General features: G+C 43.4%; 1 protein-coding gene across 2 annotated transcripts in view; it reads right to left on the bottom strand.

The window, feature by feature from the left end:
- AP3B2 (adaptor related protein complex 3 subunit beta 2) overlaps positions 1 to 17,000 on the bottom strand; it is a 64,151-nt gene extending 47,151 nt beyond the window's left edge. For both annotated transcript variants that reach the window (XM_075208198.1, XM_075208199.1), the window contains exon 1: positions 16,831 to 17,000. In XM_075208198.1, the coding sequence (XP_075064299.1) occupies positions 16,831 to 16,937 (107 nt within the window). In that variant the 5' untranslated portion in view covers positions 16,938 to 17,000. The remainder of the gene's footprint in view (positions 1 to 16,830) is intronic.
- Between the last annotated feature and the right edge of the window lie 2,153 nt (positions 17,001 to 19,153).

The raw sequence follows: 19,153 nt of genomic DNA, 5'->3' as shown, positions 1-19,153 counted from the left end.
ACACTGCCTGCTTCAAGCTCGTACATATCACATATCCTCTGGCAGGTCTAGCCCAAACTTTCAAGTCTGTCCTTTGAAGAACTGGTATTATTATTGTTACAGGAATAACATTATAAAAATGACATCTAAGTCACAGATAGCAGGTTACAAGCCCCACCTGCATTGCAAATTTCTATGGGAGTTTATGTAGCTTAGTGTATTTTTTCTGATTAGGTTTTTGGTATTCTCCAAACAAACTAAATTATCAACTTGCAATTAATAATCTAATTCTCAATTTCTCAACATTCAACCTTTTTTATGTCTTTACTTAGAGAAATATTTCTTAATCAATAATATTTAGCCCACCAATAGTACACATCCACTGAATGAAACTACAGATGCATAGATTTATATGGACATACTTTATAATAAAGTATAGCTAGGTATGCAGTCTTGGATTAACTTTTTTGCTTTCAAGCTTTTGCTGTTCAATCCTAAGGTTGCAACATTCATGACCTGCACTCAAATAAAAACTAAGGAACAGGACGCGACTTTCGGCTTCCTCTGATACTGGTTTTCGCATGAGCACCTAGAGAGACTATCCAGTTCCCCTATCAGCTGTCAGTCATCTGATGATGTCACTGACCGCCCAGGGTAATTTGACTGCCTATATAAGACAGCATCTGGCAGTCAGTCTCTGCCAGAGTATTTATTAGGTCACCTGTGGGTCCTGCTCCAGCATTTCTACTTATCCTGCACAAGAGTTTCTGACTTCCTGGCTTGAATCCTGCTATTCCTGACCACTTTTTTAGCATGTGATTTTGGTTCTAGTGGATTACCTGGTTCTGACCCCAGCTTCCTGGACTACCCTTCTTTACTGATTCCGGACTACTGATTCTGGTTCTGATTGGATTCCCGATTCTGACTTTGGCTACCTTAACTACTCTTGCTCTAACTCCAGCTGCCTCGCCAGCAACTGACAATGAGGGCCGCAACCTGCACGTCCCACGCATCTAAGCCCTGGTGAAAACCGGGTGGGAGGTGTTAGACTCCACGCCTCCTTACTCAGTAGCACCAACTGCAGGTATTCATCCATCAATTTCCTAGTGGTATTGTGACAATCTCCTCCTAAGAGTAAGAAATAAATATATTCTAACACAGTGAATCACAAACTTTCTCAGTTCAAGGCACCTTTAGGGTCTCTATAAATTTTTGATGGCACCCCTAAGCCAAAATATTTACCAAGTAGTCCCCCTCCTTGCTTACCACCTGCCCTGCCTGTGGAACCCTGGTGATATTGCTGCACACATTTTGGGGGCCACTGCTCTAACAACTGTCAAGGGGTGGGATATATTAAGCAGCAAGTGAACAGACAGTTCTTGATGCTGATGTGTTGGAAGCAGGAAAAATGGGCAAGTGTAAGGATCTGAGCGACTTTGACAAGGACCTAAATTGTGATTGCTAGACTACTGGGTCATAGTATCTCAAAAACACTAGGTCTTGTGGGGTGTCCCCAGTATGCAGTGGTTAGTACCCACCAAAAGTGGTCCAAGGAAGGACAACCAGTGAACTGGCTGACTGGAAAAGCAACTCCAAATCATGGAGGCCCCACCTGGCAACTTAAAGGATCTTCTGCTAATGTCTTGTGCCAGATATCACAGGACACCTTCAGAGGTTTTGTGGAGTCCATGCCTCGACAGGTCAGAGCTGTCTTGCTGGCACAAGGGGGACCTACACAATATTAGGCAGGTGGTTTTAATGTTGTGGCTGATTGGTGTATACTGTAATAGTACACAACTCTATAAACATTAGGTTAAAACAGTGAATGAAAATATCAGGACACAAGCGTTTCACAGGCTGTCTGTGTCAAAAGGTTGAAAGCCTTAGAAAATAAAAGTAGATGATATTTAATGGGAAATTGAAATGCTTACGCAGAAGCAGCCAATTCATGTCCTGGGTTTCTCTTAAGTACGCTTGTTTCAGCCATATCATTTGCACCAGCTACAGGGCAGGTGTAAGTGCTGACTGATAGTGATGATTAGCATGCCATAGTCTTTGTTTGGAAAAGTACATGTATGCTGCACAGAACATGTGTATGCAACTAAGATAGACCATAAAAACACATTGTATGTACAGTACACATTAACATCTCTATATATTTATTTATAAAAAATATATATATTCTTTAAAACAATTATATTTTATTAATGTTTATACTGTTTGAGTTGTTCATTTATTTTATAATATAATTTTTTTTTGATGCCTTCTGATGTGACCTTATAGTGCACATATGCTTGTGCGTATACTGCACTCTGTTCTGCTTGTTAACATATGGCAAGTATTGTTTAGGCAGAGCGCACTAACACCCAGATGCAATTGCATCTTGAGATCTGCTTGGATTTGAATATGGTTGGAACTATACTCAAGTTCATACTTGCTAACTCTCCAGGAATGTCCGGGAAACTCCTGGATTCGGGGTGGGTCTCCCGGACTCCCAGGAGAGTATGGCAATCTACCGCATCTGCCCACTTCCTAGTGAAGTGGGCAGAATTAGGTCCAAAATGCTGTGATTCTCCGCCCCGCTGTAAAATGACGTCACGGGGGGCTGGTCCAAAATGACACGATTTTTGGGTAGCCACCCCCCACACGCCCACCTCTCCCTGGCAGCTCCCGGTAGCCAACTACAAGAAGTTGGCAAGTATGCTCAAGTTCTGCGCTCATTTTTAAACCATCATTTAAACACACATCCATAGGTCTACCATAATTAGCAATAGATCTTTAGACATACAAAACTAGAAATATTTCAAAAACTAAGGATAGATCTACATGTACATATAGCACCCTCTACTGGGTTGTTTGTGTTCTTGCATGCCATGATATTCCCATAGTGCCTAAATCATTAAGGAAAGTAAGGCAAAAAAAAGAAGTAACTGTTCTCTGGGACAAACCATGTTACAATGCAAGGGGTGAGAATTAGTTTATTATTTTGCACATAAGTCATACTTGCCAACTCTCCCGGAATGTCCGGGAGACTCCCGCATTTTGTGAGAGTCTCCCGGACTCCCGGGCGAGTGTGGCAATCTCCCGAATTCTGCCCACTTCACTAGGAAGTGCCCCACTTCCTAGTGAAGTGGGCAGAATTAGATCCCAAACGCCGCGATTCCCGGTGAATCGCGGCGTTTGGCCCCGCCCCCGCTGTCAAATGACGCAATTTGCGTCATGACGTCACAGGGGGCGGGGCCGAAATGACGCGATTTCGGCCACCCCGCCCCTTCACGCCCCCCTCCACTGGCTGGCTCCCGGAAGGGAGCTGAAGAAAGTAGGTAAGTATGACATAAGTTAAATACTGTCTGTTTTTTTTTCATCTGGCACACAAATACATGATAGCTTTATTTTTACACTGACATTTAATGTTGATCTAGGACATGCCCAATTCCAACTATAAGTCTGTCTCCACATTTTAAATTTACCTCCCCCTTCAATACAACAATGTTTTGCCCAGGTGCAAAGTTACTCCTTTTTTATGCTTTGCTCTCCTTAATGACTCAGGCCCATAGAATGCTAATGAATAAAGGAGAAATATATTACTATTACAATACTTTGATTTAGCTCTTGTCCTAACAGCTACTACATGACAAGCTCGCTAGGCTGGCTCCTGCACTCTCAATACTTCAAGAATTATTTAACTGTCTGACACTACTCTGAGAAAATAATAATTGAAATAGTTAAAACTCTGTTGTTCCCCAAGCCATTTTCACAGTAAATAACTACCTAAATGGTATTCTCCTCAACACAATTTACACTTATACTCACGTTAATCTCACCTTATGTGTGAAAGCTATAAATGATCACTTTCCATTACCATCTTCTATATATTATTTCCCTTTAAAGTGTTTAGTTGTGTCTTCTGCATGTATTGGCTGAATCATTTGTCGCTTCTTTCAATAAAATAAAACAGTCTATATCTTTGATCACAATCTGATTGGCTTAATTTTAAAGATGGGCCAGGAGCAGGGGCTGGCTGGGCTGGGTGACATCTGCCCCCCGGGTCGGTTGACCAGTGGGCTACCTTGGGATGGGTCACTGGGCTATCTGCATTTTTTTACTTTAATATGTTCCTAATAGGCGGCTGAGCAGAGTCCCACTCCCTGGACTAAAATTTGCCAGCCAGCCCCTGGCCAAGAGCTACAGCCAATAAAATAAAAGGTCCACACGTTCATTTAGTCATAAACTGACTATATATTGAGATACTGGTATTGAGCTACATCAGCTAACTTGTGAAGCAAGTCTTAATGCTAATGTTATAATTTTACAGGTTAGTCCAATATGATGGTAAAAGAAGAATTTTATGCAGCTTCACAGCCACATCGGTTTTATTATTTTTATTAAAGTAATGTAGCGGCACAGAGGGTGCTTTATTTAACATTTTACTTTGTGGTACTACAGATTGAAGCAAGCCGTGGGTTTCAGGGCATGGTGGCAATTGTGGTTCTCCAGTTGCCAGCATGCCCTGGCAGCACAGACTGTTAATGACAGCCCGGGCTGCCTGGGACGGACTTATTATTCCACAAGCTAAAATGGTGTTTTATAATTTTTTGTTCTATTTTTTCACTTTATTACCCTGCACTCATCACTCCAGGGGTGTAGGAAAAGCTTTCAGCACTGAGCTGGGTATTCCTAGGGGGGGGGCACATAATTGTTTTGTGGACCCCACTCCCTAGGGAATCCGGCCCAGTGCTCAACAGCCTGGGGTTGGTTGTCATAGGAATTATGATGGACACTACATTGTGTGCTATGAATCATATAGAGCAGTGCTCTGCAACCTTTTCTCACCCTCGACACACCTAAGCCCTTCCCAGAATTCCGCGGCACACCAAAAACAAAGATATACAAAAAAGCAGGAATTACAAAATGTATACACAGAAATTACATTTAATTGTTATTTTTTATGTGATAAATGTAACATCCCTAACTAATAACATTTTTTTTCTTATAATTAATATTAACTTTTGCTTGTGGTACCATTAATTACACAAATACTTGAATGATTTAATGATATTCTACAGCTGGCATTATTACAGTACATTCTAATTAGCTGAACACCAGATTAATTGTGCAGTATAAAGTAAAAGACATGGTTCCCAAAAACAATAATATTCTATGTTGATTATTTTAACAGTGCCTAAATGATGATGATGAATGTCATAGTTTATTTCAGACTGAGCTCTGTTTAGGTGAACTCTGATAAGTACACCAGTTTCATTGCACAATATGAAACGTTCTGCAGGAAGTGACTGCAGAGGTCCCTGTTCCGAAGAGCTAGCACTTTAAGCCCGGGAACAGAGAGAGCCGCTGCTTGCCAACGATGTTGTGCTGTCTGTTTACAGTTAATGTGGGAGAGAAAGGAAGAGACTGCTGGAGGGAAGAGGCGGCGGAGATCAGTGGTTAAAAGAGAGAAAGTTATATGAACATAAACTCACCAAAACGGGATAACCACAGCAAGTAACAGGAAAGGGGCAGTGCTAGCTCCATACCCAGGGAAAGGATAAGTAGGGAGAAGGGCAGGACTTCTGGGTACAGTGGGAGGGGAAGTTAGGAAAGGAACATAAGTGGGAGAGTGGAGGGGCAGAAATTTAGGAGTGTCTCAGACTCTCCGGCAGTAACTAAAGCAAGGGTAAGAGAGACCTGAACTCGACACACGTGTAACATGCAAGCCGTGTCACCCGCCCAATAACCCGCAACCCGCGACCTGCAAAATAACCCTGCAGCTTGAAAAAAAACCAAGCACAATTCCACTTGTTATAAGCGAAATTGGCAACTATGGCAGCAACAGCAGTGTACAGATAAGGAACACACTTGTGGGAATGTCACACGTACACGATACATTCATAACTATCAGCCCCGTAACATAATAATAATATTGAACTTTTATTTCACTAAAATATTTTACAAAGAAAACATATGGAACAAATGGTGAAATTATTTCCTTAAGGCAAGGTCTTCTAGTTAACCATAGTATGACGCATGTACCGCCATAAAGCTTGTGCTTTTTCTCCTGTTGGAGGCATTGCGCCGTGGCACACTTAGCAACATCTTGTGGTCACCGGTGCGCCGCGGCACACTGGTTGAGGAGCACTGATATAAAGAGTGTCTAATTAGTATTTTGTAAGGTGTTGTAATTAATAGCACACACTGCTGTAGGCACAACTGTGCTTGCTTGAAATGTCTAAATTGTGCTAGGTTTCTACAGCACCTGTGCATATTGCACAATGTTAAGTAAGTCCTGTAATGTAATATATTTGTTAAATGCAGCATATATGGTCAGAATACACAATGCAGCCGCCTACTTCTGTGTTAGCTCCCCCGCTGTGGCCACTGCTGCGACTCTACCTATAATCGTGTGTTGCATTGGCCATGTCTACCAGGGTTAATGGTCTACTTATGTGTTGGCCCCACCTACAGTGGGTATGGTCCTACGTGAGGCCATTTTCAGAATTTTTTCCAGGCCCACTTTAAGTTCCCAATCCGCCCCTGCTTGTAATGGTCTTCCTCCTGCCTCTCTATACTCCCCGCAGTGATCTTACTCCTGCCTCTCTATACTCCCCACAGTGATCTTACTCCTGCCTCTCTATACTCCCCACAGTGATCTTACTCCTGCCTCTCTATACTCCCCGCAGTGATCTTCCTCCTGCCTCTCTATACTCCCTGCAGTGATCTTCCTCCTGCCTCTCTATACTCCCCGCAGTGATCTTCCTCCTGCCTCTCTATATACCCTGCAGTGATCTTCCTCCTGCCTCTCTATACTCCCTGCATGTAACAGATTCTGGATACTATATTACTAATCTTGATTAGCGCTGGCTTACCTGAGGTGTGGAGTCTAACGATCTCCCCGGTGTTCACCAAGAACCGCCGCAAGGCGGGGTGGGCTTCGCTGCCAGGAGTCGCAGGTCGCGGTCCCCAGGTTTGCCCCAAGATGTAGTACAGCGGAGTGAAGCGGAGGTAGCGGAGTCAAACAAGCCGGTTCGGTACACAGGAATGGAGTCAAGCAGAATCAGAAGGCAATTCGGAGTCAACAAGCCAGGTTCGGTACACGGGTCACAAGAATAGGAGAATGGTCAGCAAGCCGGGTCGGTACACAGGGATAGGAGAACCAGGGAAGTCAAACAGGCAGAGATCAGCACACAGGTAGACACTGGAAACTGGAAGACACTGCAATCCACAAAGAACAGGAGCCAGGAACAGGTAAGTGTTGCTCTGACACTCAGCGAGTGCCAGAGTGAGGTTTTTATGCTGAAGGGGATTCAAAATCCCCACCTCTGAGATGTGGTCATGTGACCGCCTCCGGGTTCGGTCACGTGGTCCTGGATGCGGAAGTGCGGCTTCCGGACGGAGCGGCGGGGATCAGGTAAGTCCGTTACAGTACCCCCTGCCATAAAGGTGGACTCCGAACACCTAATAGGGTTTCAAAGGAAATTTTTTATGGAAGGATTTAAGCAGACGGGGAGCATGCAGATCAATGGCTCTTACCCATGAGCGCTCCTCAGGGCCGTAACCCTTCCAATCCACCAAGAACTGTATGGCACCTTGAACTTTACGAGAATCTAGGATAGTTTTAATCTCGTATTCGACTTGATCCCGATCCACAACAGGAGGAGGAGTTCTGGATGAGGTGAAAAATCTGTTGGTTACCATCGGTTTTAACAAGGAGACATGAAAGACATTGGGTATACGTAAAGAGGGAGGCAGACTAAATCTAAAGGCTACGGGATTAATAATCTCAGAAATAGCGAATGGGCCAATAAACTTGGGAGCACATTTTTTACTGGGAACCTTTAAACGAATGTTCTAGGTGGATAGCCATACCCTGTCACCGACTGAAAAACTTGGAGTCATTCTTCTCCTTTTATCATAGAATTTCTTGGAACGAGTGGTTGCTTTCTTTAAATTTATCTTGGTCTGTTCCCAAATAGCGGAGAAGTTACGAAACCGAGAGTCCACCGCCGGAACTTCCGAAGATGAGATTTGAGAGAAGGTGGGTAGTCTAGGATGGCAACCATAAAGAACAAAAAAGGGGGAGTTAGAGATGGCCTCATGGAAATGGTTGTTATTGGCGAACTCGGCCCAAGGGAGAAGATCCACCCAGTTGTCTTGGTTACTTGAGATAAATATTCTTAGAAATTTTTCTAATTCTTGGTTGGTTCTCTCAGTAGCCCCATTGGACTGAGGATGATATGCGGAAAAGAAGTCAAGCTTAATCCCGGATTTATTGCAAAAAGACCGCCAAAATTTTGATATGAATTGTGATCCCCTATTGGAGACAATATGTTGAGGACAGCCGTGGAGGTGAAATATTTCTTTGATAAAAATATCAGCTAAGGAGGCGGAAGAAGGAAGGCCTTTAAGAGCAATAAAGTGAGCTGTTTTAGAGAAGCGATCGGTGACCACAAGCACCACAGAACAGGATTTGGAAGGAGGAAGGTCCGTGATAAAATCCATGGAGATCTGTGACCACGGGTAATCAGGAATGGGTAATGGGAGCAAGCATCCATAAGGCTTCTTCCTAGAGGTCTTGTGTTGAGCACATTTGGAACAAGCAGCAACAAATCTCTTCACATCTTCCAGCAAGGAAGGTCACCAGTAACTTCGGGACAATAAGTCCCAGGTCTTGTGAATGCCGGCATGCCCAGAGAAGAGTGAGTGATGAGCCCAGTTAAGGAGCCGGGTGCGTAGATGTGGCAAGATGAATGTTTTGCCCGGGGGACAACCCTTTTTCAGGTGTGTAGCTGCCAATACTTGACATGGATTTACAATGAATTTATTATCTTCCGAGGATTCCATGTCAGCTGGATCAAAAGAGTGAGATAAGGCGTCTGCCTTCGTATTCTTGGATCCCGAGTGAAAAGTGATGTTGAAATCAAAACGTGAGAAGAATAAGGACCACCTTGCTTGTCGAGGGTTTAGACATCGAGCAGTGCGTAAGTAAAGCAAATTCTTATGGTCGGTATATATGGTGATAGGAAATTGCGCTCCTTCTAGTAGATGTCTCCATTCAGAGAGAGCCAACTTGATGGCCAGGAGCTCTTTGTCGCCAATCCCATAATTCTTCTCAGCAGGTAAAAAGCGACGGGAAAAGAATCCGCAGGGATGAAGTTTTCCAGAAGGGCTTCGCTGTGATAGTACAGCTCCTGTGCCAACAGAAGAGGCATCTACCTCCAGGACAAAAGGATGTGAACAATCCGGCTGTTAAAGAATGGGTGCAGATGAAAAAAGAGACTTTAATAATATAAAGGCTTGGATAGCCTCAGTGGACCAAATACTAGCATCAGCAGATTTACGGGTCAATGCAGTGATGGGAGCCACGAGAGAAGAGTACCCTTTGATAAATTGACGATAATAGTTGGAGAATCCTAGGAAGCGTTGAGTGGCCTTAAGACGCGATGGTTGGGGCCAGTCAAGTATGGCTTTCAATTTTGTGGGATCCATCTGTAGACTGGTGCCCGAAATAATATATCCCAGGAAGGGAATCTGTTTCTGCTCGAAGGTGCATTTCTCCAATTTGCAAAATAGATGATTTTCTCGGATACGAGAGAGGACCTCCAATACATGAGTGCGATGGGATACTAGATCTTGAGAAAAGATGAGAATGTCGTCCAAGTAGACGACTACGGATTGGTACAAGAGGTCTTCAAACAGCTCATTCATAAAGCCCTGAAAGATGGCCGGGGCATTGCATAACCCGAAGGGCATGACCAGGTATTCGAAGTGGCCATCTCGGGTGTTGAACGCCGTCTTCCATTCATCTCCCTCCTTAATGCGTATGAGGTTATACGCTCCTCTGAGGTCAAGTTTAGAAAAGATGGTGGCACCCTTAATCCGGTCAAATAATTCGGAAATCAGTGGCAGTGGATACCGATTTTTAACGGTAATGGCATTCAGGCCTCTGTAATCAATGCAAGGGCGGAGGCCCCCATCTTTCTTTTTTACGAAGAAGAAGCCAGCCCCAGCTGGGGAGGCAGACTTGCGGATGAAGCCCTTTTTTAGATTTTCTTGGACGTACTCCTCCATAGCCTTAGACTCCGGGAGGGAAAGGGGGTAAACACGGCCCCTGGGAATGGGTTTACCAGGTATCAGGTCAATGCCACAATCCCAGATTCTGTGAGGGGGAAGTCTAGTGGCTTCTTGTTGACAAAAAACATCAGAGAAGGTTTGGTATGGTTCAGGCAAAAGAGTCACAGGAAATTCTTGGGAACGTCTGGGACTATTCGGAGGAACCACTCTCTGTAGGCAGCGAGAGAAGCAGGACTGTCCCCAGGACAATATGTGACCTGATTTCCAGTCCAAGGTGGGGGAGTGGAGACGAAGCCATGGAAGTCCTAGGATGACTGGGTTGGTAGATCTTTGAATTACTAGGAAAGAAATCTTCTCCCAAAGAAGCGCTCCTATCTGAAGCAGTAGGGGAATAGTGCCTACCAGAATGGACCCCTCAGGAATTCTTTCCCCATCAATGGCCATTAGAGAGATGGGTTGTTCCAAAGCTTGTGTGGGAATGGCAAATTGTTTAACTACCGCGGCAGAGATGAAATTTCCTGCGGCTCCGTAATCAAAAACAGCCGACTGCAGGAAAGTCTTTTGTCCTAACTGAAGGGAAATGGGAATAGACAAGCAATCATTACTACTGGGAACTGACTGACACTGAGAAAAGAGGCCCAATGATACAGCTCCTGAACTCGTTAGGCCCTGTCATTTCCCGAGCGTTTAGAACTAGAACAAGAAGATGGCCGCTCTCTCCACAATATAAACACAACTTGTTCCAAAATCTCCTCTCCCTTTCTTCGGCTGACAGGCAGGTCCTCCCCAGTTGCATGGGCTCTTCAGGAGGAAGAACAGGGGTTTGGAAGTTGGGGGCCAAGCGAATCATACTACGCCGAGACTGCTCCTTCTCGGAATTACGTTCCTTGAAACGCAAATCTACTTTGACACAGAGGGAGATAATATCGTCCAAAGACGTAGGGAGTTCCTGAGATACCAGCTCGTCTTTGATTCGGTCTGAAAGGCCCTGCCAGAACGTAGCTACTAGGGCTTCATCGTTCCAGCTAAGTTCAGAGGCCATAGTTCTGAAGTGGACCGCATACTGTCCCACAGACTGGTTTCCCTGGCGGAGACGTAATAAGCCGGAAGCGGCATTGGACACCCTTCCTGGCTCATCAAATATGTTCTTGAAAGTGGACAAAAAGACGCTGAAGTTATATAGAATGGGGTCGTCCCTCTCCCATAAGGGGGAAGCCCATGCTAAGGCTTGACCAAACAATAACGAAATCACATAGGTCACTTTCGTTTTTTCGGAAGGGAAGTTCCCTGGTAAAAGTTTGAATTGTATGGAGCATTGATTTAAAAATCCTCTGCAATACTTGGGATCTCCATCAAACTTGGGTGGGTTAGGTAACCGTAACTGTGAGGAAGAAGCTGCTGCTGCGGCCTGAGGTACAGGAGCCACTGCCGGCCCGGGTGATCCACCAGCCACTAGGGTGTTCTGGACAACATCCAACCGAGTAGATAAACTATTGAGGAATTTTAAAAGTTGCTCTTGGTTAGCTTCTTGCTTATCCATCCTTCCTACTAAATGTTCCAACAGATCTTTAGCTGTGGTATCCATGGTCAGAGCAAACTGTAACAGATTCTGGATACTATATTACTAATCTTGATTAGCGCTGGCTTACCTGAGGTGCGGAGTCTAACGATCTCCCCGTTGTTCACCAAGAACCGCCGCAAGGCGGGGTGGGCTTCGCTGCCAGGAGTCGCAGGTCGCGGTCCCCAGGTTCGCCCCAAGATGTAGTACAGTGGAGTGAAGCGGAGGTAGCGGAGTCAAACAAGCCGGTTCGGTACACAGGAATGGAGTCAAGCAGAATCAGAAGGCAATTCGGAGTCAACAAGCCAGGTTCGGTACACGGGTCACAAGAATAGGAGAATGGTCAGCAAGCCGGGTCGGTACACAGGGATAGGAGAACCAGGGAAGTCAAACAGGCAGAGATCAGCACACAGGTAGACACTGGAAACTGGAAGACACTGCAATCCACGAAGAACAGGAGCCAGGAACAGGTAAGTGTTGCTCTGACACTCAGCGAGTGCCAGAGTGAGGTTTTTATGCTGAAGGGGATTCAAAATCCCCACCTCTGAGATGTGGTCATGTGACCGCCTCCGGGTGCGGTCACGTGGTCCTGGATGCGGAAGTGCGGCTTCCGGACGGAGCGGCGGGGATCAGGTAAGTCCGTTACACTGCAGTGATCTTCCTCCTGCCTCTCTATACTCCCCACGGTGATCTTCCTCCTGCCTCTCTATACTCCCCACGGTGATCTTCCTCCTGCCTCTCTTTACTCCCCGCAGTGATTTTCCACCTGCTTATCTGCAATACTGTTTTACCTGCCTCTCTCTACTCCCTGCAACAAGCTTCTTGTCTCTCTGCTCCCTACAATTATATTCCCCTGACTCTTTCTACTTCCTGCAATGATCTTCCTTGCTCCTCTCTCAGCTCCCTACAACGATCTTTCCTCTGCCTCATACTGAAGTTAAACTATAACCTCCCCTCCCTAGTGCTGAAATGTCTGCCACACCTATCCAATCAGCTGCTTGCACACATTAGATGTCAGCTGCATGAAATTCAAAATTCTGCCATGACAGAGAAGGATCCATTACAAAGACGTTAGGAGGTGGGTATCTTCCAAACTGCTGGGAGTCAAAGTTGAGGGTTTACGGTTAAATATTAACTATTACTGGAAACCTCCTCTACTTGTTTGAGTGGAATTTATTTTCAGAATTTTTATTATTATTAATAATATAAGTGTGTGAGACCAGTAAAAATAGTCTAATAATTCAGCAAAAAATCCATTACTAATAGTCCTAATATATTTTTCTTATACATTTTATTAACATAATTCTGATATAATACATAAGTTATATTAATATATTTATAATAAACGTGATGCTAAAATATGTGTAAACTTTTAAATAAAACTCCCCCTAAATAACATCTGTATAAATGGTGAGTTCTGATGTCATTACTTCAGTGTTCATTAGGAAAACGTGTTTATTATACAGAAAAACTCACACCCTACTGTAAATTATTATGGATATTAGAAGCCCTGTTTTTAAATGATCATGCAATGCCTCAGTGATTTATATCTTTATACTTTACAGTAGGGGTCCATTATCCCATACATAAACTCCTTTAAATAATATCTGTATGAACAGTGATATTTGAATGTCATAGCACAGGCTATAATAGATGAGTTCTGTCATCACTTCAGAAGAGAACAGAACAAGTCTTGAATATTATGTATTGACAACTGCTATGTCTGTAACCCTGGTTTAGGAAGTGTACAGGAAAGCGTGGGATGACTCAGATTCTGATTTGTGGACAGGCTTGGGTCTAGAGTGCAGCTTTGCAGGGGAGAAAAGCTATTAATTTATTACATTTATGTTTATGTACAAGTAGGTATGTCCTGGACGAGGTTGGTTTGGGACCATGGAGCTCTTGGGTGATGGGTGAGCGAGGGACATATAGAAAAAGTGGCCTGGTGAGAGCCCTATCTCCAGTTGGTGTATCTTTTCTGGACAATCAACCCCTGGTGTAAAGATATGCGCTGATGATCATCTGCACTTGTCTTAAGTAGTACATAAATAAATAAATCAATGTAATAAACATGTGCCCCCCCATCAAAACTTTGAACCTAGCACCAGTGCTCATACCTAGGTCTGTCACAGTTGATTTGGTGAACAAACAGCGTGGTTCCATTAAGATGAGCTGTAGCTGGCACAAGTCTAGTCTGAGCTGGGTCCCACTCTAACAGGGAGACACGCAGTGTGGGGTCCTCCTGTAATAGTGGGAACTAGTCACAGCCTAGTCAGCATGGGGCTGGATCCCCTGGGGGAATCATATGTGGTATTAGTGGTCCCAACAAGCCCTTATAGTAATTAACTGCAGGGGTATGCTGGAAATTCTAAAACTACAAGTACCAGGATGTTCATGACTGTCAGTGTCCACTAGAGCATGCTAGGATTTGTAGAATTACACTTGCTAGCATTCTCTGGCAACCCTGTGGGATCAGTAGTGTCACATATTAAAGCCATGGTAAGAAGAAAATATTACACACATTGATTAGAAAATGTTTTAATATAAATAATGACCTCATCTATGTCATCGCTTCCATCTTTATTTCACATCTAAATTCACAGGAATCTTCATGTTCTAGTGCTCTGTCCATAGTCGTCTTCATCTTCTTCTTTAGAGACAATATTCTTCTTCTTAACTTCATTCTTTAGAATAAAAATAAAAAATAAACCCTCTTTGGCAACAAGGAACTTCATCCAAGAAGGGCTACAAGTCTAATGAGAGGACTTGTTGTGAAAGTCTCTCTGACTGCGTTCTTGTGTATAGACCCCACAATGAAATTCATTCATAAACTACATGGGGTATGAATGAATTTCATTGCATCAATAAAGTTAATTTTTAAGATGTATTAATTAACTTTTTTAATACAATGAAGTTCAAATATGCCCCACGTATTTATGTTTGTGAATAGCATTAATGAACTTTACTGTATCAAGTTGGAGTCGTTGTTGCCAAAGAGGATTTTTTATATTTTCCCAAGGAATTAATGTAAGAAAGATAAGAAGATGAAGAAGAATATGGACTGCAAAAAAGAATATGAACATTGCTATAGGTAGAAGACAAGAAAATGAAGATGACTATGGACAGAAGGTCAGAAGATGAAGATCCCTATGGATAGAAAGTCAGAAGATGAAGATCCCTACTGATAGAATGTCAGACGATGAAGATCCCTATGGATAGAAGGTTAGAAGATGAAGATCCCTATAGATAGAAGGTCAGAAGATGAAGATCCCTATGGATAGAAGGTTAGAAGATGAAGATCCCTATAGATAGAAGGTCAGAAGATGAAGATCCCTATGGATAGAAAGTCAGAAGATGAAGATCCCTACTGATAGAATGTCAGAAGATGAAGATCCCTATGGATAGAAGGTTAGAAGATGAAGATCCCTATAGATAGAAGGTCAGAAGATGAAGATCCCTATAGATAGAAGGTTAGAAGATGAAGATCCCTTTTGATAGAACACTAGAAGTGAGGGCATTGGTTTTTATTTGTGTTAAAATGTGTTCTAATGGGTGTATGTGGCTTTTTTTTTTACTGTTCTACAAGTGCCAGCATGCTCTAGCAGGCCCTGGCAATCCTAGGCATGCTGGAACTTGTAATGAAGACTGGTGTATTTACTATATGGCAGTATCTAAAGCATATCTTGATGCGGCCACATTGCTACACAATATTTTGAGCTGCACGAGTCTTAGATACATGTAATTTAAAAAACATGTAACTTAAAATACACAAAGAAGAATTCAATATTTTATGAGTACATCTGGGTGGCTTAATTGTGCTCCCCTCTACATGGGGCTCCAAAGGCGCATTGAAAGGCCATTAACCAATAAACAATTTGCCAATCTTATTCAACGTTCACACTGGGTCTTTTCCTGTGTGAGTATAAGGCAGCTACAGTGTGCACATGCACATGTGAACTACAACAATATGTGACATAACCAAGGATTACCATGGCCATATATGATATAAACACAAGGAATAAGACACTGTAAACAACTTTAGTATGACTTAATATATTTATAATCTGCTGCAGGGGTCTACTGTCTACATGGGCTCAAAAACCATGTGTGATGCGATTAGCACCAGGCCCAAAACACCTTCTATAGTTATGTACTGCTTAATCCTTGAGGCTGTTATGTGGCAATATATATATATTGTACTTAACATAATAAATGAATTGTGGTACATAATATTTGAAAATGTGGTACATAATTTACTCTGTGTCACCATGCATACGAAATGTAAAATTGTATGATAAGATGTTGTGGGGGCCCAGTAATCAATGTTGCACATGGGCCTGTCAGTAAAGAGATTATATATATATATATATATATATATATATATATATATATATATATATATATATATATAGATATCTGCTACTTGTGCAAGCTCCATACATCCATTTACAGGACAAATGAAAAATGTGACTCACTTTGTGTAATTCACATTGTAAAAACAAGTCGTAAGAATCCCATAGATTCCTTAAAGCTGTACATAGGCACACTACATTGCTTTCTAGTAACTGCTAATTATGTCTCATATTTCATACCTGCCCCTCTCACTCTCTCTCTCTCTATTTTAGCATCAATGTGCCCAAGGGAGGGCTGGCAAATTTTGGCCGGGGGGGGCAAGATTCAATTCAGCAGCCTATTTTAAAGGAAAAAAAATGCAGGTGGCCCATTGACCCACCTCAAGGTAGCCCACTATGGCTACTATGCCCCCTAGCCTAGCCTGCCCCTTAATGTGCCTGATCTTCTCAGAAAATTGCTGCTTATACAGGCAGTGCCTCCCTCTACTTTTATACAGCATGGATACATTCCCCACACCAATAGCAGCGGTGACCCCCTCCAACAGGTCACAACTCTGTGTGATACCTATTTTGCCATCTGTAGGCCGGGATGTATGGAGCTCCCACCCCTTCTCTCTGCTGCTACAAACAAATAAAACCATCCCCCTTCTCCAGCAGCATCATTACCCCAACACAAGCCACCATTGTCTGAGAGAGAGAGCAGACCTGACAATAGCATGAGCGAACCGTACACATTCATTAACATCCGCCTATTACTGAGTAAGGTACAATGCATATAATATAAGTGTACTGATATATACAGTGTGCATGTGTATTCCGCTATCCTGCCCCTTCCCCATGTAATGTCTGCATTATACAGTTTGCATAGGGTACCTCTTGTAGTCGCTACTAAAGATGCCCCCGCTGGCTGGGTCTTGTCCATATTCGGGCTCCCCCAGGCTGCCACCCTTCTCCTCGCTGTACCCCGGGCTGGCGGACATGGCTCAGCACTGTGTGTGCGGACAGCGCCTGGAAGTATAATACATCCACTGCTGACGTCAGGAGAGGAGGTGATGCTGCTGAAATCTTCCCTTTATGTTAACCCTTCCACGGCCAATCGCCGTGGCTTGCAGTTGTGATTGAATACTTGTTTGTCACTCGTCAGTTCCTGTGTTGGTGCATGCAGTTAGACCTGCAGTTAAATGAATATATAAATCAGCGTGCAATTGAAGACAGGTCCAAATGTGGTTCTGCCCATCAAAACTGGTATAGAAAGGAACATAATCGCCGACTTGCCAGTTATGAATAAATAACTGGTTATTGCTAGAGATGATATATGTTAGGGCATGGGAAAATCAGTGCCTGATTATCCAATAGGCTGACTAGCCTGCAGCCTAGGGCGCAAGGCTTCTTCGGAGGGCGCAAGGCTTCTTCAAGTGGGGCAACATTCTTGGGGGTGTAAAATTATGACAGGGAGAGATATACACTGAAACTCATTTTAAAATAGAATAGTTGTTGTCCAAGTAAAAAGAAAACATAAAAGAAAAATGTAGTAAAGTTTTAATCTTCTCATATTTCTATGGTAAAGGCTGAAGACAATGAGTGGGCAGGAGCTTGAGAATAAGCGAATAGGAGAGACAAAGATGAAGACAGGCGCGGGTTCGAGAGCCCCCCATAACCTTCACACTCAATAGCGCTCGTTCAAACCGTTCTGCTATACAGTTCTGAATTTAATGAAAACAAAATAAGTGACAAAGATTACCAAAACCCCTTTAAAGGGGCATAATGGCCAATTTTGCAGTTATGAATAAGTAACATTCAAACATAAACATACGTGCAGGGTGGGCTTGAAAGAAGCCAGATTTTAAATTCAGGCAAGTTCAGTTTTTACCTGTGCTTATTAGCCTGGCATGGAAGACGAGGGGGAGCTACCAGTTTATTTGCATAGGGCAACTTGAACCCTTAATGAGGCACTGGGTGCTCCCATCTTCTGCGGCCGGCCATCTTAGATCTCCATATCAGGCAACGCACTGTATTCCTGCTACACCCGCTGGAGCTAATGCTGCAGTGCAGCACAACAAGAAAAAGAAGAGCCACCCATGATGGAGCACCAGAGAAAAGGAACCATATTTGGAGCTTTTTCTGCACCCCCTCCATACTAACTTTCTCCCAGCATAGTGTGGGAAATATCGTCAGTGATTCCCTCAGTGCTGGCAACTTAGTGAAGCTGCACACCAGTCAGCAATACAAAACGCAGCGTATGAGAACCACAACCCAGAAAACCGAGATTACAGTGTCCCCAAGAACGGCTCATATCCAGGGCCGTCTCTTCCATTGGGCACGATGGGCAGGTGCCCGGGGGCCCTGCAGGCAAGGGGGGCCCGTCCGAATCATAAAAAAAATAAATACTTACCTTGCGGTCACATCAGCGGTGATCCGGCTCCCTCCCTGGTCCCCTCTTCTGTGCTGTGCTCGCAGTGAATGCTGGGCGTGATGTCACGCCCAGCATTCACTGCAACCACAGCACGGAAGAGGGCAGAAGAGACTCAGCGGCGCGGAAAAAAGAAGAGGATCGGACTTAAGGTAAGTTAAGGGGGCCCCTATATATATATATATATATATATATATATATATATATATATATATATATATGTAAAAAAAAAGTGATTATATATATAATCACGTTTTTTTTTTACATACATATATATTTTTTTTACACACACACACACACACTATATATATATATATATATATATATATATTTTTTTTTTAGGGGCCCGGTACACTGCATTGCTCGGGGGCCCATAAAGTTGTTAAGGTGGCCCTGCTCATATCCAAGCACACAATACTATTGGAATTGCATGTGTGTATACAAACATCACAGTGCAAAAAAAGTGGAGATCACTCTTAGATTGAACCCAGATGGTTCTTCATCCCACGCTTGTGCTTGGAGAGTCAAAACTGAGGACAAGAGAGTCAGATAACAAGTGCTGAAAGGTGAGTGTTAAGTTCTTATAATACTGATTCAAACATGCAAGTTATCAGCCTCTCAGAGCCTCCAAAAGCCACATAGTATGCCAAACACTCAGCAATAAGCAGCTGGATTATACAAGCCTGTAGTAGTTGCCTGAATTTCACACCTAGAGGTATAAATAATATTAAGGACAAGTCTATTTTTTCCTACCTATTACTTTGGCATGGAAGACGAGAGGATGTT

This window comes from Mixophyes fleayi, chromosome 4 (assembly GCF_038048845.1).
Source record: "Mixophyes fleayi isolate aMixFle1 chromosome 4, aMixFle1.hap1, whole genome shotgun sequence".
In the NCBI taxonomy this organism is placed as follows: domain Eukaryota; kingdom Metazoa; phylum Chordata; class Amphibia; order Anura; family Limnodynastidae; genus Mixophyes; species Mixophyes fleayi.
Note: the sequence above shows the minus strand (reverse complement) of the source record. Positions and strands in the feature narration are given on the sequence as shown.